General features: G+C 38.6%; 2 protein-coding genes across 3 annotated transcripts; one reads left to right on the top strand and one right to left on the bottom strand.

Annotated features, from left to right (window-relative positions):
- The first annotated feature begins 1,192 nt into the window (after nt 1–1,192).
- On the top strand, nt 1,193–11,226 carry LOC148869196 (FRIGIDA-like protein 4b). The gene is made up of 3 exons (XM_088968667.1): nt 1,193–2,142; nt 10,010–10,185; nt 10,494–11,226. The coding sequence occupies exons 1-3, from the start codon at nt 1,263–1,265 to the stop codon at nt 11,055–11,057; spliced, it is 1,620 nt and encodes a 539-aa protein (XP_088824793.1). The 5' UTR covers nt 1,193–1,262; the 3' UTR covers nt 11,058–11,226.
- A 1,606-nt stretch (nt 11,227–12,832) lies between these two features.
- LOC148869197 (uncharacterized) lies at nt 12,833–16,542 on the bottom strand. Of its 2 annotated transcripts, XM_088968669.1 has the most exons (3): nt 16,124–16,542; nt 13,439–13,740; nt 12,833–13,305 (listed from the first exon to the last, which is right to left on the bottom strand). In XM_088968669.1, the coding sequence occupies exons 1-3, from the start codon at nt 16,350–16,352 to the stop codon at nt 13,270–13,272; spliced, it is 567 nt and encodes a 188-aa protein (XP_088824795.1). In that variant the 5' UTR covers nt 16,353–16,542; the 3' UTR covers nt 12,833–13,269. The 2 variants fall into 2 exon arrangements, with proteins under 2 accessions (XP_088824795.1, XP_088824794.1); XM_088968668.1 differs by having other exon boundaries at nt 12,833–13,740; nt 16,124–16,536.
- Nucleotides 16,543–19,760: the final 3,218 nt, after the last annotated feature.

Genomic DNA, 19,760 nt, shown 5'->3' on the forward strand with positions numbered 1-19,760 from the left:
ATTTTTAGTTAAATAGTTTACTGTAGTTATGGTAAACAAACCTAGATTAAGAAGTTTGTTTGGGATTAAAGTAATTAAACAAAAAATATTTTAAAAATTATTGAAGAACACAATAACAAAACAAACATGGTAATACAGTAACAGAAAATGGGTCGGATTTGAGACGAACATAGCAAAGATCCGACCCGTCTGAATAATCTCTATTACCCACTTTGCATATCGCTCGAATGGACAAGCACAGTAGATGCGTCCCAACTAACACAGGTATGCTGAATGTAATAGCATACGTTTGCAGTGGCAAAATGCCAAAACCGGTGCAATGAACACAACCCTTCTTCCACTGCTATTTTGAGTCTGTGATCACCTAAATCAATTGAATGAAATAATAACAGTGGAGAGGTATGTTGGATAAAAACTAAATGGTTTACAGTAGCGGTGAAATGTAACAATAGCTGAATGATTAACAAAGTGAAGACAGTGATGACATGGCTTCATGAGGGAGTAAGAAAGACTGAAATGAGAGTAGCTCAGAGTTATATTGTTGGGGTAAAGAATAAAGCTCAGGCCACCTAAGTGGCATAGATTGGATAAATCTTCATCCAATACAAAGCGATAGGTAAATATGGAACTAGGAATGGCAATGGGGCATGGCGGGGATGGGGAGCCTCTCCCCATCCCTTTCTTCGTGAAAATCTCTATCCCCGCTAAGGGGGACAAAGTTATCCCATCCCCATGGGATCCCCATTTCTCGTGATTGTTTATAATATTAATTATATTGTTTTTATTTTTTATTTTATTTAAAAAATAAAAATAAAATAATTAAAATTTACAATAATATTGAAAAAGATTCAAACATATTCAATTATATTTTTTGGGTGGGAATTGGTCCCTATGAGGCGGCGAGTACTCTCCGCATGGGATGAAAATTTTTCCATCCCCTTTCCAGTGAGGGAAAAATCATCCCTGTCCCTGTCTCATTCGGGGTGTATCCCATGTCCCTATATGGAACTCTAAAAGTTTTAAATCATTACTTCAGCGTTTTCTGTTAAGGTAATTAACGGAAGGGCCTATTCACATGTTTATTTAAGATATGGAAGGCGGTTTGTATGGAGATCAAAATGGAGGGGGTTTTAAATATTATCAGAAAATAGAGACGGTTTAAGTAATTTTGCCAAGAGATTAATATCGGACGGATTTCAGGTTTCTAACCTGTCTATCCATGAGATGAGACAGTTATTAGGGGTTTAGGGTTTTTTTTTTGGATGAGCAGTGAACGCGTTGTGGCTTCGGTCATGGCGACCCAAGTGATCGACAGAGATCGGTTTCAGAAGGTTTTCGAAGCACTCGAAACACGAAAGACACTTCTAACGAACTGCACCGAAATATGGAAGAAGCTGACAAGCCATTTCTCTTCCTTGGAAGAATCTCTCCTCCAAAAATCCAAAGCTCTAGATTCGAAGATCGAAGCCCTGGATTCGGAGACCAAGAAGACACTAGAAGCCTTGGAACAGCGGGAGAAATCGATTCCGGAGCGTGAATCGGCTGCCATTGCCCGTGTTCAGGAGCAGAAGGAAGCTGCCCTTGCGGAATTCGAGAAAACAGGAACTTCGAATCTGGGTCTGGCGGAAGCTCTCAGGTCTTATTGCCGGAAGATGGATTCCCCCGGCTTGTTGAGGTTTCTGGTGGCGAAACGGAAGGAATCTCCGGTGTTACTAAGGGCGGAAATATCTCTGTCGATTGCTGAATCAGTTGATCCTGCACGTCTAATTTTGGATGCCATGGAGGATTTTATTAACCAGAAGTCTGCAAAGGGAGGGGTTCCTGACCGTCGTTGGGCGTGTGGAATGATGCTTCAGGCACATTTTCCTGCCACTGATTCTAGTGAGAAAGCACCGGTTGTGGCTTCAAGCATTGGTGAAAGAGCATATGAAGTTGCGGAAGCATGGAAGGCGAAGATGGATGATAAGGAATCGGGCGGGTTTGGTCCTGCAGAAGCTACGATGTTTCTTCAGTTGGTTGTTGGGTTTGGGCTGCAGTCACGGTTTGAAGAAGAATTCCTAAGGAAGTTGGTGTTGGATTTCCCATCGAGAAAGGAAATGCCAAAGCTTGCTGCTTCATTAGGATTTGGGGAGAAAATGGGAGGTCTGGGTTTCGAGCGCTGTTTATTCTTTCTGCCCATTCAAATAAAGTTACTATCATTACTTCTTGATATATTTTGTTTAGTAGGGAAATCATCATGGGATTTCTTCATTTCAAAACTTTCTTTGCAACTGTAGTCTATTACTATTAGCTGTCAATTTCAGATCATCTGCAAATCATATATTAATTGCTATATTTATCACTGTTTATTGTCCTTTTCTTATATCAAAATTTTACGTATTTTTATTGTCTATTGTGGTTGTCAGCGTGTGAGTATATGCACATTTTCAACTTGCAACTAACTTTCATGGTATAATAGTACACCACGTACCCATTGAGCATATGCTCAATTTAGATCAACAAAGCCTTAGGAACTTTTTTGGGTTGTTTACATGAATCCATTTGCACCATTTTACCATATCAAGGGCCGTCACAGATTTCTTCACTACTTCAATCCACATCCTTTTTAGTCTTTCCCTATTTCTTTTAGTGCCTCAACTGTCATCTTATCACTTCTCACTAGTCTCTTTACTGTTCTCCTATGTCACATGAACAAACTATTGTAGTTGACATTCTTAAACCTTGTAACCTGGTGGAGCTACCCCTGGGTTCTGTTGTCTGAATACATGCACTTTTCTTAAATTGTTATTATTGATGACAGAGTTATATTATATGCAATCTTAGACCTTAGATGTATCAAGGCAAGTCCACTTAATACATAAAGTTTTACTAATGGAGAGTCCTCCATAATACCCAGTACCTCTGAGGCCTCTCCTTTTCCATGTTGTCTAGAACTGATCTAGAGTTCTAGATGGATAAGGTGCTCATCCCAGATGCTAGACTTTAGATGGGGCAAGGCAGTTCATAGATTTGCAACCTTAGATCTTACATGGGACAATGCAAAGACACTCGTACAAAGAAGTGCTAGGGGGTCATCCACAGTAGAGTTCCAGATTAATGAGGTGATCAACCTAGTAAACTGAAGCCATAGCCTAAGCCTCTCTAATTAGGTGGACTGATATGAGCACCAAGGCAGACATCTACTCGTACCCATCCTATCACTATAGTTGTGTCTCCTTGGACATTTGGTTTCAGATTGATTGCTAATCAAGGTGCCGTTTGGCTAGTCTTTTTAAAAAGATATTCCAGCAGCCTAGATGGCCAAAAGACATATTGAGCTTTTGGGGTGTTGTCTTTAAAAATAAAGACTGTTTGGTAAGTGGCTTGGTCTATTGGGCTTTTAAAAATGCATGTAGAGGCTATTTATCACACAGAAGGATCAGAAGCTTTATTTGAAACTTCCCAAAATTCGACATTTTCAGTCTTTTCGGGTCTTTCCGTACATGCGTCTTCTCATCTTTCCGACTTTTGGTTACCAAACAAAAAAAGACCGATATTTGGTCTTTTGAGCTTGCCAAAGCCCAAAAGACTGCACAAAAAGACTTGCCAAATGCCACCCAAATTTATCTAGTAAAAAAAAGACCATAATTGTCTGGTTGCTGGCTTGCTGTAAGCTTGGAAGTAGAAGATGTCCAATATTTATATGGTAATGCATTCCACCTGAACATAATCTAGAATTATAATGTAAATATGATACTAAATCCCCATCAAATGTAACATAGGATTTGTATACACTGATTTACCTTGTTTGTAATTTTTTCAACCAGAGTCTAGAAGTAGGGGTGCTCATGATTCGGTTAACCGAACCGTGGGCCTATTTTTGAAACCGAACTGGTATTATTGGTTTCTGGAAAACTGGTAATAGAAACCGAACCGAAGCCGATGCGTTAATTGTTGGTTTTCGGTTTTATATATTTATACATTTATATATTATGCACATTTATTAATTTTTAATATATAAAAAAAAATATATATATATATATATATTATACATAAATATACATAAAATATATAGACATAGATGTATACCGATTGGTTCGGTTAACCGCCAGTTTTCTGTATTGGTTAACCGAAACTGAACTGGTACCTATGGTTTTTTAAATACCAAACCAAAACCGAACCGATTGGTTCAGTTAACTGGATTTTCGGTTCGGTTATTCAGTTTTTCTTGCTCACCCCTATCTAGAAGGCAAGGAGGTAGGGACAGGGAATGAATATTATGAAGATTTTCCAGTCAATGTTGTTGATGGGAAAGAAGCTTCTGATATAGACTATAAATATCCGGGGGTATTGGGGTGAGATTAAAGGCTACTGAAGTTGATATCTTAGGCATAAAGGGTCATTAGCCTTCAAAGCCTTGATTCAGGAATGTAAGCAGGTGGATGAGTAACAAAAAAGGACTTAAATACGAGATTAAAGTAAGTATGATTTGATCCTGAACTATTACACTGGCATGCCCTCTTTCTTCTTTTACTTTTTTCACTTTGAATTACTTCCTCAACTGCAACATGTCCATTATTTTGTTCAGTTTTTCTAGGCCAGTAATAGCATTACACAGGGTCGTTACCTTTTCACCTTTTTCGTGTGTGAAATTAATAAAGTATTTAGCTTTCTAACTTAAACACATAAAAGGAACCCCTGTAACATCTAGTAATCTACATGTGGTGGTCTGTGTTGACCTCTTTTCTTGTCAAGAAAAATCTGATAGGTCCTTACATTTATTAATATATTATGATAGATGTAGGCTTTCAAGAAATATGAGGGTGATGGCTTTGCCTCATCCAATCAATCCAATTACATTCTGTTCTCTCTTAATGATCTAATACTGTACCTGTATTGCATGCATATGCTGCTTGCTTTTAACAGGTAAGTTCTTGAAGGATCTTTATACTAAGCACATACCCATTTGGGGTATATAGAGGCACTGTGGCTTGGTTTTCCTTGGAGGTGCCATTAGCTTTGCCTACCTGTTCTAGGAGCACCATTTAATGACCCAAAACAATGACATTACTCTAAAGTTTCTTTTTCTGTCTTGTGGGCTCCTTATATTGCTTAATAGCCTTATGTGGCTTCCACCTAGAAAGGTTTTAATATCCACCGTCTGCAGCAACAACCTTGTAGCTGGTGTGTAGATAATTAAGACAGATCTCCTGCCTAAATCTTTATGCTACGACTGTCTCTTTTAAGGATGTTTTTGAATGATGCACTAGTTGGATCTTGGGTTATGATCTTATTCTGGTGGTTGTCCATGCATTAAACAATCAGTTTTCTGTATGTTAAACAATGTTGGACATCATATTATATTCATACACTTGCCTTTTTTTTTGCTTCAAGGTGCTACACAATGGGGAGTAGCCCATCCCCCTCCCTTACCCCCCAGCCCTGGTGGCAGTGGGATTTGATCCCAGGTCTCTATTCCGAGAGTCAGAGATCCTACCAACTGAGCCACCATCAATTGGCTTGGCTGTATTCTTATCTGTTGTAAATTCAACTTTATAAAATTGATAATAAACTCAACAAGCTTATCCAACCATTTGGGATTAGTTACACCAATCCTGTTCTGGTGCCAAATCACTCTATCAAGGGTCAACTTCTAAGGCATAGCATGGGGCCATGGATATGAAACAACCATCCAAGAATCACTCCGTAAGTGTTTATTTGGAATTGGGATCAGTAGTTCGAGGCAAACATGGCACTAGTGGAGTTTTTTTTTTTTTTTTTTCTTTTGTTCCCCTTGTTACAATGTGTCAGTCTAGGTAACATGATGGCTTCCTACATGTGTGGCCAGTTGAGGGTTTCCAGAAGCCATGATATCCGGATATGGCAAGGACATGACTGGACAAGATGTTGGTTATGGAATTTGTACTAAAAGTTGGAAGTACCAATACTGATTTGGCGTCCATGTACTGTATGGAAGTCAGATTTCCTCCTCACAAAATTGGTCCTCAAACCACCTCAAAGCCCTTGCAGTTGCAAATCAGGAACATCACTGTACTTGTATGCTTTTACCAGTGTTTAGAAAACCAGACTAGATTGGACAGTCGGATCAATTGAACCATGACCTTGGATCTCGACTGGTTCGGTCATACCCAATAACTGCTTTTGATAAAAGACCGAGGAAAACGACTAACTGGACGGTTTAATTGGTGAACCGGTCTGGTTTCATGAAACTGCCTAGGTCCTTTAATAATTGAAATTTTAAAATGCATTTGATGAGACTTGAACCCATGACCACTTATTTCTATATATTGCTTAATTACTACTAGTCCACCTCCTTACTTGTGTTAATTAAGATTTAAGAATACAAGAATCTTACTTTACAGCTGTTATGGGCCCGGGAATAGGATCGCGTCACGGGTCGGTCCACGGGGAAAAACTCCTGTTTTCCCTTGTTCCTCCCCTTCCTAGCTGAACCTATCTTGGCGTCCTAGAGGGTGATTTGTCCAAGAGATCACCAAACTCTCCTTTTACTCTCTTTCTTGACTGGAAATTTGATATCTTTATTCAATAATTTCAGCTCCTTAAATAGGAGATTACAAGAGGCAAGAGTCCTCCTTGTAGGAAGACTCCTTGATAACTAAATTGCTTACAGATAAGATAGATATGACTAACTAAACTGCTTACAGATAAGATAGATAAGAATCCTAGATAAGACTAACTAAACTGCTTACAGATAAGACAAGAGTAAGAAAGCAGATAAGATAAGGATAAGGTAAGATGAACTGTGACTAACTAAACTGCTTACAGATAAGACAAGAGTAAGAAAGCAGATAAGATAAGGATAAGGTAAGATGAACTGTGGCTAGCTAGATAATCTGGTGAGGGTCCCACGTTATTGTTGCTGCTGGCGGCGGTACTTCTTCCCCACGAATGCGTCCATAACATTACTCCCATCCTGGACTACGAGCTTGTCCTCAAACTCGAAACCTGGATATGTGTCTTGGAGTTCAGTCAAGGGAATCTAGGATAGGTGGAATGATTTAGCCCTCCTGGATCGGGTTCCAATGAAGGGGGTTCATCCTCATTGTCCTCTTGTTCCACCAAGAGGCAGAAAAGTCTCTTGCACTTGTGCTCTGCTGAGTAGAGTTCATCACAATTAAAACACTATCCCCTCGCCCTGCGTTCCGCCATCTCAGCCTTGGACAAGTGCTTAATAGAGGGTGCAACAACGCTGCTCCCCTCACTGGATGCTGATCTGGAATTGTGGCTCGTCTGTGGCTTCCGTTCTTGGCTGGCTGCTGAAGATGGAGTCATTCTGAGTGGTTCCGGGGATGCCCATGCGGATGGAGGCCGCCCCATAGTGAAGGTTCCGTGGCTGAGATGCATCTTTCATTCGAAGGCGCGAGCTAGATTCATGGCTGTAACCAGGTTGGGGGGGTGTTGCATCTCCACATCCACCCTCAAGGGTTCTGCTAACCCTGCGGTGAACATGTCTACCTGTTGGTCCGGTCATACCGAAGCTGCTCTGGCAAGGAGGGTCTGGAATTGGCGCTGGTATTCAGCCACCGTTCCCGTTTGCTTGAGGTTGATCAGTTCACCTAACGGGTTGCTCGTCAATGGGGGACCAAACCTGAGGAGGCAGTAGGATTTGAATTGGGTCCAACTGAGCCCGGGTTCCTCCTTCTCCAATTTATAAAACCAGAGTTGCGCCACCTCCATCATGTGGAATGCGGCCAAGCTTACCTTGTCGTTGTCCCCTGTCTGTTGGTTGTGGAAGAACTGCTCGCATCTGTACAGCCATCCCAAAGGATCTTCGGCGCCGATGTATGAAGGGAACTCCAGCCTGCTGTACTTGGGAACGACTGCGGCTACTGGGGCGACGACCTGCTATTTGTCGGACGACTCTGTCAAGTCTGGTCGGTGGCTGTTTGTGGTTACAACCCCTTCTAGATTCCTCTCCTTGTTAGAGAAATACGATTCCAGCAAGCGTCGCAGCTCCCAGACATCGTCTTTGACCTCACGAACCTCCATGCTGGTTTCCACGAGCCTATGCTCCAGTTCGTGGACCCCGGATGCTAGCTGCTCCAGACCTCCCATGATGGTTGGCTTTGATACCAAGTTGTTATGGGCCCAGGAATAGGATCGCATCACAGGTCGGTCCACGGGGAAAAGTTTCTGTTTTCCCTTGTTCCTCCCCTTCCTAGCTGAACCTATCTTGGCGTCCTAGAGGGTGATTTGTCCAAGAGATCACCGAACTCTCCTTTTACTCTCTTTCTTGACTGGAAATTTGATATCTTTGTTCAATAATTTCAGCTCCTTAAATAGGAGATTACAAGAGGTAAGAGTCCTCCTTGTAGGAAGACTCCTTGATAACTAAACTGCTTACAGATAAGATAGATAAGACTGCTAGATAAGACTAACTAAACTGCTTACAGATAAGGTAAGAGTAAGAAAGCAGTGGCTAGCCAGATAATCTGATGAGGGTCCCACGTTACTGCTGCTGTCGGCAGCAGTACTTCTTCCCCACTAATGCGTCCATAACAACAACCGAGTAATATATTGTGCTTTGCAACGAGATGTGAATTAGTATCTGATTTACGTAGGAACCTAGAAGATATTCATTTTAGAATTCGAGTTCACACCATCTGCATCCGGGATGCAGAATTTTTTTTTTGCATCCGCGAATGAGAAAACACCATATCACTTATGGGTTTTAGGACTAATGGAGTCCAGACTTAACGGGTGTTTGGACTCCAAAGGCTTTTAAAATTTGTTAAAAGGTAAAACCCATCCAATCCCCTTTTTGGCTGGATTCGAAAGTCCTGTTTCCCTTTTTATCTCTCGTTCTCTTCCTGCCTCCGCTCTCCCTCTCATGATCTACCACCATCTACCTTTACTGGTTGCACTGCCAGAATTCTCTCTCTCTCTCTCTCTCTCTCTCTCTCTCTCTCTCTCTCTTTCTCCTGTTTCTTCATCTCTCTTCCTTGGAATTGGCAACCCAACCCTCCAACCAGTGCCGCTGCTGCAACCTCTGACACTCCTGTTCTTGGTGCAGGATGAGAGCATCAACAGAGCAGTCATAGCAAGTTCAGTTGGCACGCTGCTGCTCTTTTGTCGGAGGAGATCCACAATAGTTGGTACTGCACCAGATTCTGCAATAAGGATCTTGTTCCTGGAATAAGTAGAAATTAAAGTGGAACAATAGTTTCAGAAAATAAACAAGGCCGGCCACGAATGGATTGGTGAATAACTCAACTGAATATGAGAGAAATATAATGTATGTAACGTACCTTTGGCTATGAATGGTGAGACTTGAGTAAAGCAAAAAGAGCAGCTTCGATGGCCTCGTAATCTTGTTTTAGAATGAAGCATGAAGACAAGAGGAGTGATGATGCCCTTGTTGACCAATAATTTTTTGGCTTCACTCGTTAGTTTTGTGATGAGATTCCAATCACAGCAATTGGTTTTGGGATTCAAAGAGAATGGCCTTCTTGTCATCTGTGAGAGAGAATCTCAGGCGGTGAGGATGGCTACTGAAGGAGAACGAAGGAGGGGGAGAGAGAGAATATCGAGAGAGAAACAACAGAGAAGAGAGAGAAATGTTTCTCATCCTCAGCCGTGGGCGGCTGTGGTTGCCGGGAGGGGAGAGAGAAACTCCTGTTGAGTTATGATAGATAAGATGGAGTGGTGTGCCCTTTTTTCATTTGTGGTTGCAGAAAATCTTCTGCATTGTGGGTGCAGAGGATGTGAACTCTTGGAATTCCATGAGATTTCCTTGGTTTATTAGAACTTGGAAGATTACATATGTGCTGTACATAGTTTGTTGATGAGGGAGAAAATGCTTTTAAATGAGAAATGATTAATGAACTCTTTATCACAAGTAAAAAAAATAACATCAAACCTTTTCTCTGTTTTCCATGGAATGGGATTCTGCCCTAATTTTTTTCCCAGTAATGCAATGATCTGTATTTCATGAAGTTGTTTATTCTGAGTGTATTTCTTAATAAATGTTTCTGCATTTTATTCACAGATATAATTGATGAATTGGTGAAGAATGGCAAGGAGATCGAGGCCATATATTTTGCTTCAGAGTCTGGTTTAACTGAACGGTTTCCTCCTCTTTCTCTGCTTAAGTCTTATCTTAGGAACTCCAGAAGAAATGCCACTACGATACTGAAGAATGGACATTATAGCGCAGCTGCAACTGTACGTCCACAGCCAATTGCATTTAATCTTGATTCTCCATCACATTCTAGTGCATTAGGAATTATTTAATATTCACTCCTGCATGTGCATTGTGCTTATAGTACGTATGCACATCAATATATATGTATAAATGCGCCAAAATTTTCTACTTTTTGCTGTCATTGTAACACAGCTGCATGGACATTATGTTGACATCTAACTGTAATTAGCTTCAATTCTTAATCATCTTCTAGTGCTTAATAAAAGATTTAATTGTCAATTATATTGTGCTTATCAACACCTTGTTGCATGTTTTGTTGGTTCATCAGGAAGAAGCTAGTGTGCTAGAGTTGAACTCAATTAAAGCTATCATCAAATGCGTCGAAGATCACAAGCTTGAGGCTGAGTTCACACTTGACAGCCTAAAGAAGCGACTCACTCAGTTGGAGAAGGCCAAGGCGGACAGAAAGAAGAACATGGCAGCAACCAGCAAACCTCAAAACAAGAGAGGCCGAGGGGGCAGTGGTGGTGGCCCACCTAACTTCCGCCCATCCAAAGCAGGCAGGCCTTCAAATTCTTATCCATCTTATGGCCGTAGGGGTCCACCACCCACTGGACCTGCACCTCCAGCTAGATATTCTGGGGCGGCAGCATACAATTATCCAAGTCAGAATGCCTACGAGGGTCCTCCTCCAACATCTTTTGCATCACCATATGGAGCTCATTCCCAAAACCCAACTGCACCACTTCCTCAGCCCTATGCATTCAAGCCTGAAGATATGGGTGCTGGTGGTGTTCGGGCTGGTGGATCATATGGGGGACAGACTGGTTATGGTGCTTACGATTATGGTGCTGCCTCTCAGCCTACTTATCCGCCTTCCTATCCACTGTAGTCTTGAATAAAGTTTCGGACGGATGATGGATATTTGTTATATGCCAGCTTGAATGGTTAATGGATGTTATATTAACAATGGGGTGAGGCTTGTGTTGATGTAAAGCCTAAAGGATTTATTGTCTCTTAAAATAGAAGGCTATGATATATTTTTCCTCCTTTTTTGAGAAGGATGCCTATCTTGCTGTATGTCATTGAACCCTTCTGTTTTTCGTTGTTTACCTTTCATCACTCGTGTCAGTTTCATCTCGGTTGTCTGATTATAGCCTTATAAAAAAGAGTCTACACGTTTAGGGGACGAAGTCGAACATCAATACTTTTTCCCGAGGGAGGTGGGGGGTTTGTGGTTATTTTGATTGATCCAATTCAAAGGGTCTGTTTTTTCTTTTCTTTTTTTTTTTGGGATTTTGATAGAGGCGAAATTCAACAGGATTTTGGTTCCCATTGAATAAGATACTTATATTCCCTTTTACGTAGTGTTTATCAAAAATTCATTTTTTCTGATGTAACTTATCCATCCATCTCTCAAGTGGGTAAGTAACTGCATTTACCCAGTAAGTAGCTTCCAAAAAATTAATAGGGCTCAACTTTTACTTGGACTCATGAATGGTAAACTGTATCATTGAATTTGGCGACTTATGATTAAATGTTCCTTTATTCGATTGCTGCAGTTGGGTATTGGCACTGGTATGATTCCATAGCAGTGTTTGAGGGCATGTTTAGTGCTGTGAATTTCAAACAAATGTGGTGCGGAGTGATTATGTTAAAAATAAGTTGACATATTTTTATAAAATCACTTTTATGGAAGTACTTTTATGAAAGTATTTTTATAAAAATATTTATATAAGTACTTTTATAAAAGCACTTATATAAAAGTACTTTTACAGGAGCACTTTTATCAAATTCAACAAAGGATGGTTTTATAAGTGGTATTTTAAAATTCAACTAGGGATAATTTTAAAAGAAAAAAAATTGAATAAATACTTGTTATATAAGCACTTAAAAATTTAGACTTGAAAAATAAACCCTTACTGTTAAAATAAACACTTATTTTGGGCTTATTTTCTAAGCACCAATAAGTGCTTAATGATGTGATCCCGGCCAAAATAAACACTTATTTTGGATTTATTTTCTAAGCACCAACAAGTGCTTAATGATGTAATCCCGGCCAAAATAAACACTTATTTCAAATAAGCATCTATTTATAAACACTCCCAAACATGGCCAAAGCCTAACCGTGGTATGCTTGGACATGAAATTGAATTCACATCAGTACTGTAATATCAAACAAGTGTGGTGCGTTTTTAGGTTATTTAAGTCTGGCATATTTGAAATTTAAAGTTCTGTAGCACACACACATCTCTTGGTGTGGTGTGTTTCCAAGACATTGGAATTAACAAAAGTTATTTATACCAAATCAATGTTTAACAATCGAAAATAGGTGCGGTGCACTATGTAACACAGGAAATAAGTATGTTCCAAATTTCACAATATTTGGCATTTTGGAACCAGTTATATAACTCATTCCCAAACATGCCATGGCCTCTGCAGTGCATTTCCAAACCAGCTGGAATCAGCTTTTAACCAACACCCCCTAAATCTTTGTTTTTGCTGTCATTTCTCGCTTTCACAAGCACTAAAGCAAAAGATTCCAAACGCAGCCTAAGCCTAGTCAAACCATACCAACCATCAGCTGGTTGCCGGATGAGCAGTCCACTGTCCTAAGCAATCTGAATTTATTCCACATGGTGTAAACAAAAGCCAGGGTGATGGAAATTACACAAAAAAAGAGATTGAATTAGGATCAAGTTTACTAGAATGATCAAATATGCAATGCAAATAAAAGCAAAAGCACCCCCCTCCAGGTCCTTGTAAGTTAGGGTGAGTGGTAAGGAAATCAACCAGTGAGGGCAACTGATACACTTCGCATTTAATAACGCTTACAAAAGGAAGAAATGAGAAAGGGTCAATTGATATCTTCAGTTCTCCACAGGGTGAGCTACAGGTGTCAAACTTGTATTGCCATCAATGAACCAGAAGAAGGCCACAGACAAGAAGTACCACGTAGACACCGCAATCCAGGAATGCCGCGGCAGCTGCCTTCTGTAACACCAACACAATCTCCAAGGCCTTACCTACATCCGCTATCCAATCAAATCCGTCTTCTGAAGATCGCTGCTCTTCTTCCTTAGGTTTTTCAGTGCATCCTTGTTTCAGAGAAAGAATTCGTGCAAACACAATTGTTGCATCTGTCAACAAGATTAAGTAGAGAGGTCTGAAGGTGATAATGCTCTTTACAAAGACACTGCTTAATAGAGGAATGTTGAGATGGGATAGAACAACAAGAAGGGCTATGGTGATAGAACAGAGAAGACGGGTAACCTCAGAAGTTGAGATGGAGGAGCTGATCTCTTTCAAGATAATCTTATTGGTGTGATGCAGCTGTGTTTCTGCACGTGGTTCAGTATCAATCATAGAATTGGATGAATGTTGAGCTGTTGGTGAGTCCATGGCTGGCTCAATCTCCTTGATGACATCCAGAGGAAGTTTTCTGGATCCAATGTTTGTTGCACATTTGCGCAACTGGGGTTCTGCTTTCTTAATGGCTTTAGGAGTATCACTCTGTAAAGGTTCACTACTAGTCTCATGTTTTGGCAAGGCATTATCTTCACCACGGGGGGCATCTGCACTACCAAACAAACTTATGAGCAATAACATGGCATAGTAGTAAAGAAAGTGGAGCAAGACAGCAATAACATCTTATTAATAAAAAGTTATGAAACTTGCAAGTTTCAAAAATTGGGGCAACAAGACATAATTGCAGTTTGAGGGACAACTTGCCACATATTGGCTATGTACATAATCAGGATCCGCCACTACATAATGCCACCTAATAGAGAGAGGGAGTACACCAAAGGTCATCGTGCATATGATTTTAAGCCCAACTACTCTCTATGTATTATTTTCAGAGATTTCAAAGAGTTTTAATGGAACTTCACCATCCGAGTATATAGATCAAAAAACATATTTGCCGTCATGTTTAGCTAACTTTTGGCCTAGTTAGTCTCCATGATGGTGGGTTTGGATCCCAGACTGCATTATGGCTATGGATTCTCTATCTAGTCCCAAGTTTTGGACTTGATGATGGTACGAACATAGTTGATGCAAATGCATGTTCACTAGAAAACAACGACCTACAAAATAACAGTTCTGGTGTTACTTTTTTATGGTAGGCAGAAAGGTTCAAGAGCTTAATTAACTGGAAAGACAACCATATTTGTTATCTAAAACATCCCACCATTCAGAATTGCAATTTAACTTCTGGAAAATCCATGTAAACAGTTAGCAAGGCTGCACCCAACATGTTGAATTAAAACAGGAAATTTTGGTTAAATAGCATCATTATATTTTCTTTTCTTTGTTGGAGTAGGTATAATACTGATCATAAATCCAATACTCTAATCATGGTTTCCCAAGGACTGAGGTATGAATGAACCTTAAGCCAAGTTGTGAACTTGTGATATGGAGTTATAAGCTATGCTTGAATCCAAAAATCTTTACACAACCTTTATTACCTTGCTGTTGGAATTCTAGCACTCTGTTTCATAAAGCTCCAAAACCTTGACAAAGCCACCCATTAAAAGCTCATAATGGCAAATATATTGCACCCAAAGGCTAACATCCCCTTGTATGGTACCACTTCCTTGTTTGAGAAATCATGCAAAAGTTACTAAGTAAAAAGCATCTGCTGACAAGGATTAACCCACTCCCATAAACTCTTGAAGACTTGAACATCAAGTAGAAAGTTAGAACCCAATAGTCATATTACAATTAGGAAAGCGTATGTGTTAATTATCTTTCGATGCTTAATACTTGGTGCAACATTTTTTAATTCTCTGATTGAACCAGCTATCTGACATCAGTCAAATATTTACAAGGTCATTGTCAAGTGAAGATGGTGGAGTCAAGATAGGCTTGACCCTGTATCTCCAATTGGATGAATCACTTATCTATACAAAGGAACTGTCAAGTTTTTAATGTGGAAGGCTGGAAGCTGGATAAATAACCCATTGATGACATCGCTTATCTAGGGTCCATTTATGATTTAGAATTCATCTTATTCATTTTTAACCACAAACCTTATCCCTGTAACTTTACCATCCCCTGAGCAGTTTTCCTGGTAGCAAATAAAAAAAAAAAAAAAAAACAAAAAAACTGTGCAGTAACTAATCAAAAGATAAATAAATAAACTGTGCGGTTTTCCATTGACGATGTAAAGAAATCCTGGTTTAACATGATTATAAGAAACTAGTGGCCCATTTGAACTCCTCTCCAGTGGTATTCACTATCTTTAGAATGTAATTTCTCCCCCATTGGGATGCTGTAAGCAAAACTTTTTATGGATGTTCTCTTTGTAATCCTATGGTTTAAGGATTACGTGTAGTTCTTCTGATTGATTTGGCAGGAAAACTCAGAGCGCAGACTCTTGTACCTCTTCCAGGTTTAGAGTTTTGTTCCTCAATCGATTGGATACGATAAGGTGAAATTTAAAATGTCTTCCCTCAGTGCTACCTTGTTTCCATTTTTCTGTTTATAGTTAAGCTATATGGTGCCTATCGGAGAAAAGAAAAAGAAAAACAAAAGAACATTTATATAATGCAGAAAATAAGATAACTTTCTTTGGGTTTCACACGGTTCCCTTCCCTTATTTCATAGATGAAGAATTAATATCACGATAATAAATATCAATAGAAAAATACGTTAATTTCTGAAAGATTTCAAATACAATCAATTTCAACAAACTAATTAGAAAATGGAAATCAATCAAGGAGATGAAACAGGAAGCTGGCCAAAGATTTCCGGTTCGTCCGTCATTATCATTAATTTATTTATGTTTATAAAATCAAACAGCGAACTCAAGATATTGAACTTCGACCAGAATTTCAAACCAAGGAAGTAGCAGAAAAAGGTTAGAAATCAGAAAATTAGAGAAAATACTAGAAGCATAGATAACAGATTTACGAATTATATGTATATACATTTAGCAGAGAAGGCGAAAAAGGGTACCGTTGCTTTCGGCTAAGAGAGTTCCCCGCAGATCTTGATCGAAAAGCACTGGTGGTGATGAGGCTGTATACGTATGGCGACTAGGTAGTAAACATGGTGTTTGTGTTTGTGTTGATGCTGGTGTTGGAATTGATGGTAAATCTTGGGCTTTGCCCATGATGAGGGCGAGACGATCTGCCCCTCTGTCAACGATTTTCCTTCGTCGAGTTTCTCTAGCGTTCGTCTCCATCTCTGTCTCTCGCTTCACCACAGAGCTTATTCGTGATTTGATTGGAGTCTACTTCCTGGTTTCTGCGTTCGTTCTTGTCCTTCTACGACTACGAGGACAATCTCCTTACCATCCTCTGGTTTTTTAACCGAGTTCTGAAACCTTCGGTCGATTTACCCTGATTAAATCTTATATATATTTTCATAAATTTGAAATTTACCCTCCATATCTTCTTATATTTACTGCTTCATATAACGGGATTGCTCATTTCGGCCTTTTATCCAATCCGGGCTCCGGGCTCCGGGCTCCGGGCTAGCCAATTCACCTGTTCAACTTTCTAGTTTCTATTGATATCATAAGGCGGCAAACGGATCGAATCGAATATCCAGATTGGTTTATATTCGGATTCAAATAGAATTGGAATTACAAGTTACAACCAGATATTGCATATCAAAGTATCGATACAAATCCCGATATATCGTAACATAAATATTCTACCTTTATAAAATTTTTAGTGTTTTTAATCTCATAAAATTATATTATTTTATATACTTTATTTATTAAAAAAATTATCAAAATAAATAGGTCTAATGGGAGTCAAAAGATAGGATACAAGAGTAATATTATTGTACTCTCGACGAGTCCGCGTTCTATACCCCGAGGGTGCACCGGACAAGAGCACTCGCCAATCACGTTCGGCCATGTTGTCCATCCAAACGTTAATCAGTCTGTCGGTTAACAAAATCTTTGCAAATTGCCTTTTTTTTTAATTTCTCCAAATTGAAATTAAACTGGTACCACTAATTAATCAGTATGTCGGTTTTGGTTTTTGACCGATTCAGTTCTTTAGTTTTTTATATTTATAATATATATTATATATTATATAAATATATGTATAATATTATATTATAAATAATAAATGATATTTAATATATTATAAATATTATAAAAATATATAATATATTTATAAATAGATCATTATAAATATAATATATATATATTTATAAATAGATCATTATAAAAAAATATATATATATATATATATATATATATAATACATATATATTTATATATAATATATAGAAAATATGTAACATATTTAATATATACCGATCATTTCGATTACCGTTGGTTTTTTTCTAGAGTAACTAAAAACCAAACCAGTCTTTTGGTTTTTCAAAAATACCAAACCGATTGGTTAACATCCAGTGGTAATCGCCAGAGCTCTTCTTATCGCTGTTGATGGCCGTCGGAGCTCTCCTTGCCGCTGCTGATGGAGGGAGGGTTCGATGTGTGGGTTGGGGTGGAAGGAGGAAAACATCGAGTGGTAAAAATTCGCAGAATGAGGAATGGGGGACTTTTGATTACTCTGGGCCATATTGTGGTCGGTTTGTGCTCGGTTGAACCACCTAACCCAGGTTAACGTGCATTTTTCCCTTAACGTTAGGATGGACGATGTGGCCGAACAAGATTGGTGCGTGCATTCGTCAGTGCACCCATCAGTGCAGAGAACGCGGACTTTCCCCCAAGAAGCTAATTATCATTATTATTCTTAATCATGAATGGGATTTGGATTTTTGGCTCTTAAATTAAATATGTCAAAAGCTTACGATCAATTAGAATAATTATATCTTGTTGAAATTTAAAAACCGTAAGGTTTGATGAAAATCGATGTACAATGACCATTCAGTGTGCATCATTTGGTATTTACTCCATTCTTTTTAATAGTTCTTCATAAGGCCATTTTTGGCTTTCTACATGTATTTAACAAGGTGACTCCTAATCCCCGTATTTGTTCAATTTAGCTATCGATTAAAGACCTGTGTAGATTACTTTTTCAAGCTTAATCAGATAGCAAATTGATTATTGGACAGTAGCTCAACAAGCTCCATTTATTTCTCATCTTTTTCTTTGGTGATGATTTCATGATATACATTCATGCTCATAGAGATGAGATAGCTAACCTCAAGGAATTTTTGGATAAATTTCAATTGATGTTTAGAAAGCAAATTAATTTTGATAAATCTAAGCCATGTTTGGTACAATTTTCATTTTTTCTCATTCTTATCCAAAAAAAAATTTAAAATGAACAAGAATGGGTAAAAATAGGCAGAATAAGAAAATATTGCTATGAACCAAATGTTTTTTTTTTCCTAAAAATGAATTCTTTTCAGTTTGATAAGTGTCTTATGTAAAAGTACTTTTGTAGAAGTGCTTTTATGAAAATAATTTGATAAAAGTACTTTTATAAAAGTGCTATTATAAATATATTTTTGTTAAAGTGCTTTTATAAAAGTACTTTTGTAAAAGTGATTTTATTAAAGTACTTTTGTAAAAATGCTTGTGTAAAAGTACTTTTATAAAAGTGCTTTCGTAAAAGTACTTCCACGGTAGTGCGCTAACAAACATTTATGGCAACAGTTTTATAGGCAAGTTTTCCTCAAAAAATGAAAATGAGCAAGATGGGGTATGATTATTTTTCATGCTTCAGGCTACCTCAATTTTTGTGCTATGGGCTGATTTTTCATTCTAAAAAGAATGTGCCTCATAGCAAAAATTTTGTAACCAAACACTAATGTTATTCATTCTTAAAAGAATGAAGCCCAGAGCAGTGAAGCAAACATGGCCCTAAGGTTTGATTTGAATTCAGTTGAGAATCAAGCCTCTACCTAAGGATTCAAAGTACTTAGGAATATATGTGCAATTTGGAAGAAACAAAGTTCATTCTCTTCAATATATTCTTGAAAACCTCAAGAGTGAGTTGAGTAAATGGAAGTTAAGTTCTTTGTCCTTTGCAAGTAAACTGGTGTTAATTAAGTTGGTCATTTAGGCTATTCCCATCCACTGTATGTCTTTTTTAAATTGCCTGTTAAGGTGACTACAGAGATTGATAAAATTCAGAGAATTTTTTTGTATGGTCTTCTGGTGATTTATAATGCTCAAAGGTTAAATGGTATTGGTAGGATATACTCTGTCTATCTAAAACAAAAGGTGGTTTAGGAATCAAGAAAGCATCTGATTTTAACCTTGTCTTACTTTTTAAATTAGCTTGGAGTAAGGGTGAACAAATGGGTAGGTTCTACTTAGAACCAAATGGAACCAACCTCAAACCAGCATTAAACTGATCCTAGCCAATCTGTTATAGGGTAGGGTTTAGTTCCAAATTCTTGGAACCGATCCCTACCCGGGCCAATTTTAGGGTCTAGGGGTTTACCCTACCTAAACCAACCCAATAAACTACACTTGGTTAGCCTTGGTGGAACTGACCTTGTTGGAACTTGCCTTGAAATAAACCCCATAATACTTTTGGGGATGTGAAGGTTTGAGCCCAAACATTCATTGTTACAAAGGCCACAATCTCACTTGACCATTAAGTTACTTAAATGATTTGATCATTTATTTTCATTTTAATATTTGAATGTGTACAAT

Source organism: Nelumbo lutea, chromosome 2, assembly GCF_056320005.1.
Source record: "Nelumbo lutea isolate HS-2025 chromosome 2, American lotus-T2T, whole genome shotgun sequence".
Classification (NCBI taxonomy): Eukaryota; Viridiplantae; Streptophyta; class Magnoliopsida; order Proteales; family Nelumbonaceae; genus Nelumbo; species Nelumbo lutea.

What these genes read in the sequence shown, in the direction of transcription:
- LOC148869196 (XM_088968667.1), top strand. Translation starts at nt 1,263, where the DNA reads ATGAGCAGTGAACGCGTTGTGGCTTCGGTCATGGCGACCCAAGTGATC. An exon ending in ATTTGGGGAGAAAATGGGAG is followed by an intron (nt 2,143 to 10,009) that starts GTCTGGGTTTCG and finishes TTTTATTCACAG; the next exon opens with ATATAATTGATGAATTGGTG. An exon ending in ATTATAGCGCAGCTGCAACT is followed by an intron (nt 10,186 to 10,493) that starts GTACGTCCACAG and finishes TTGGTTCATCAG; the next exon opens with GAAGAAGCTAGTGTGCTAGA.
- LOC148869197 (XM_088968668.1), bottom strand. Translation starts at nt 16,352, where the DNA reads ATGGAGACGAACGCTAGAGAAACTCGACGAAGGAAAATCGTTGACAGA. An exon ending in TCTCTTAGCCGAAAGCAACG is followed by an intron (nt 13,741 to 16,123) that starts GTACCCTTTTTC and finishes TTGGTAGTGCAG; the next exon opens with ATGCCCCCCGTGGTGAAGAT.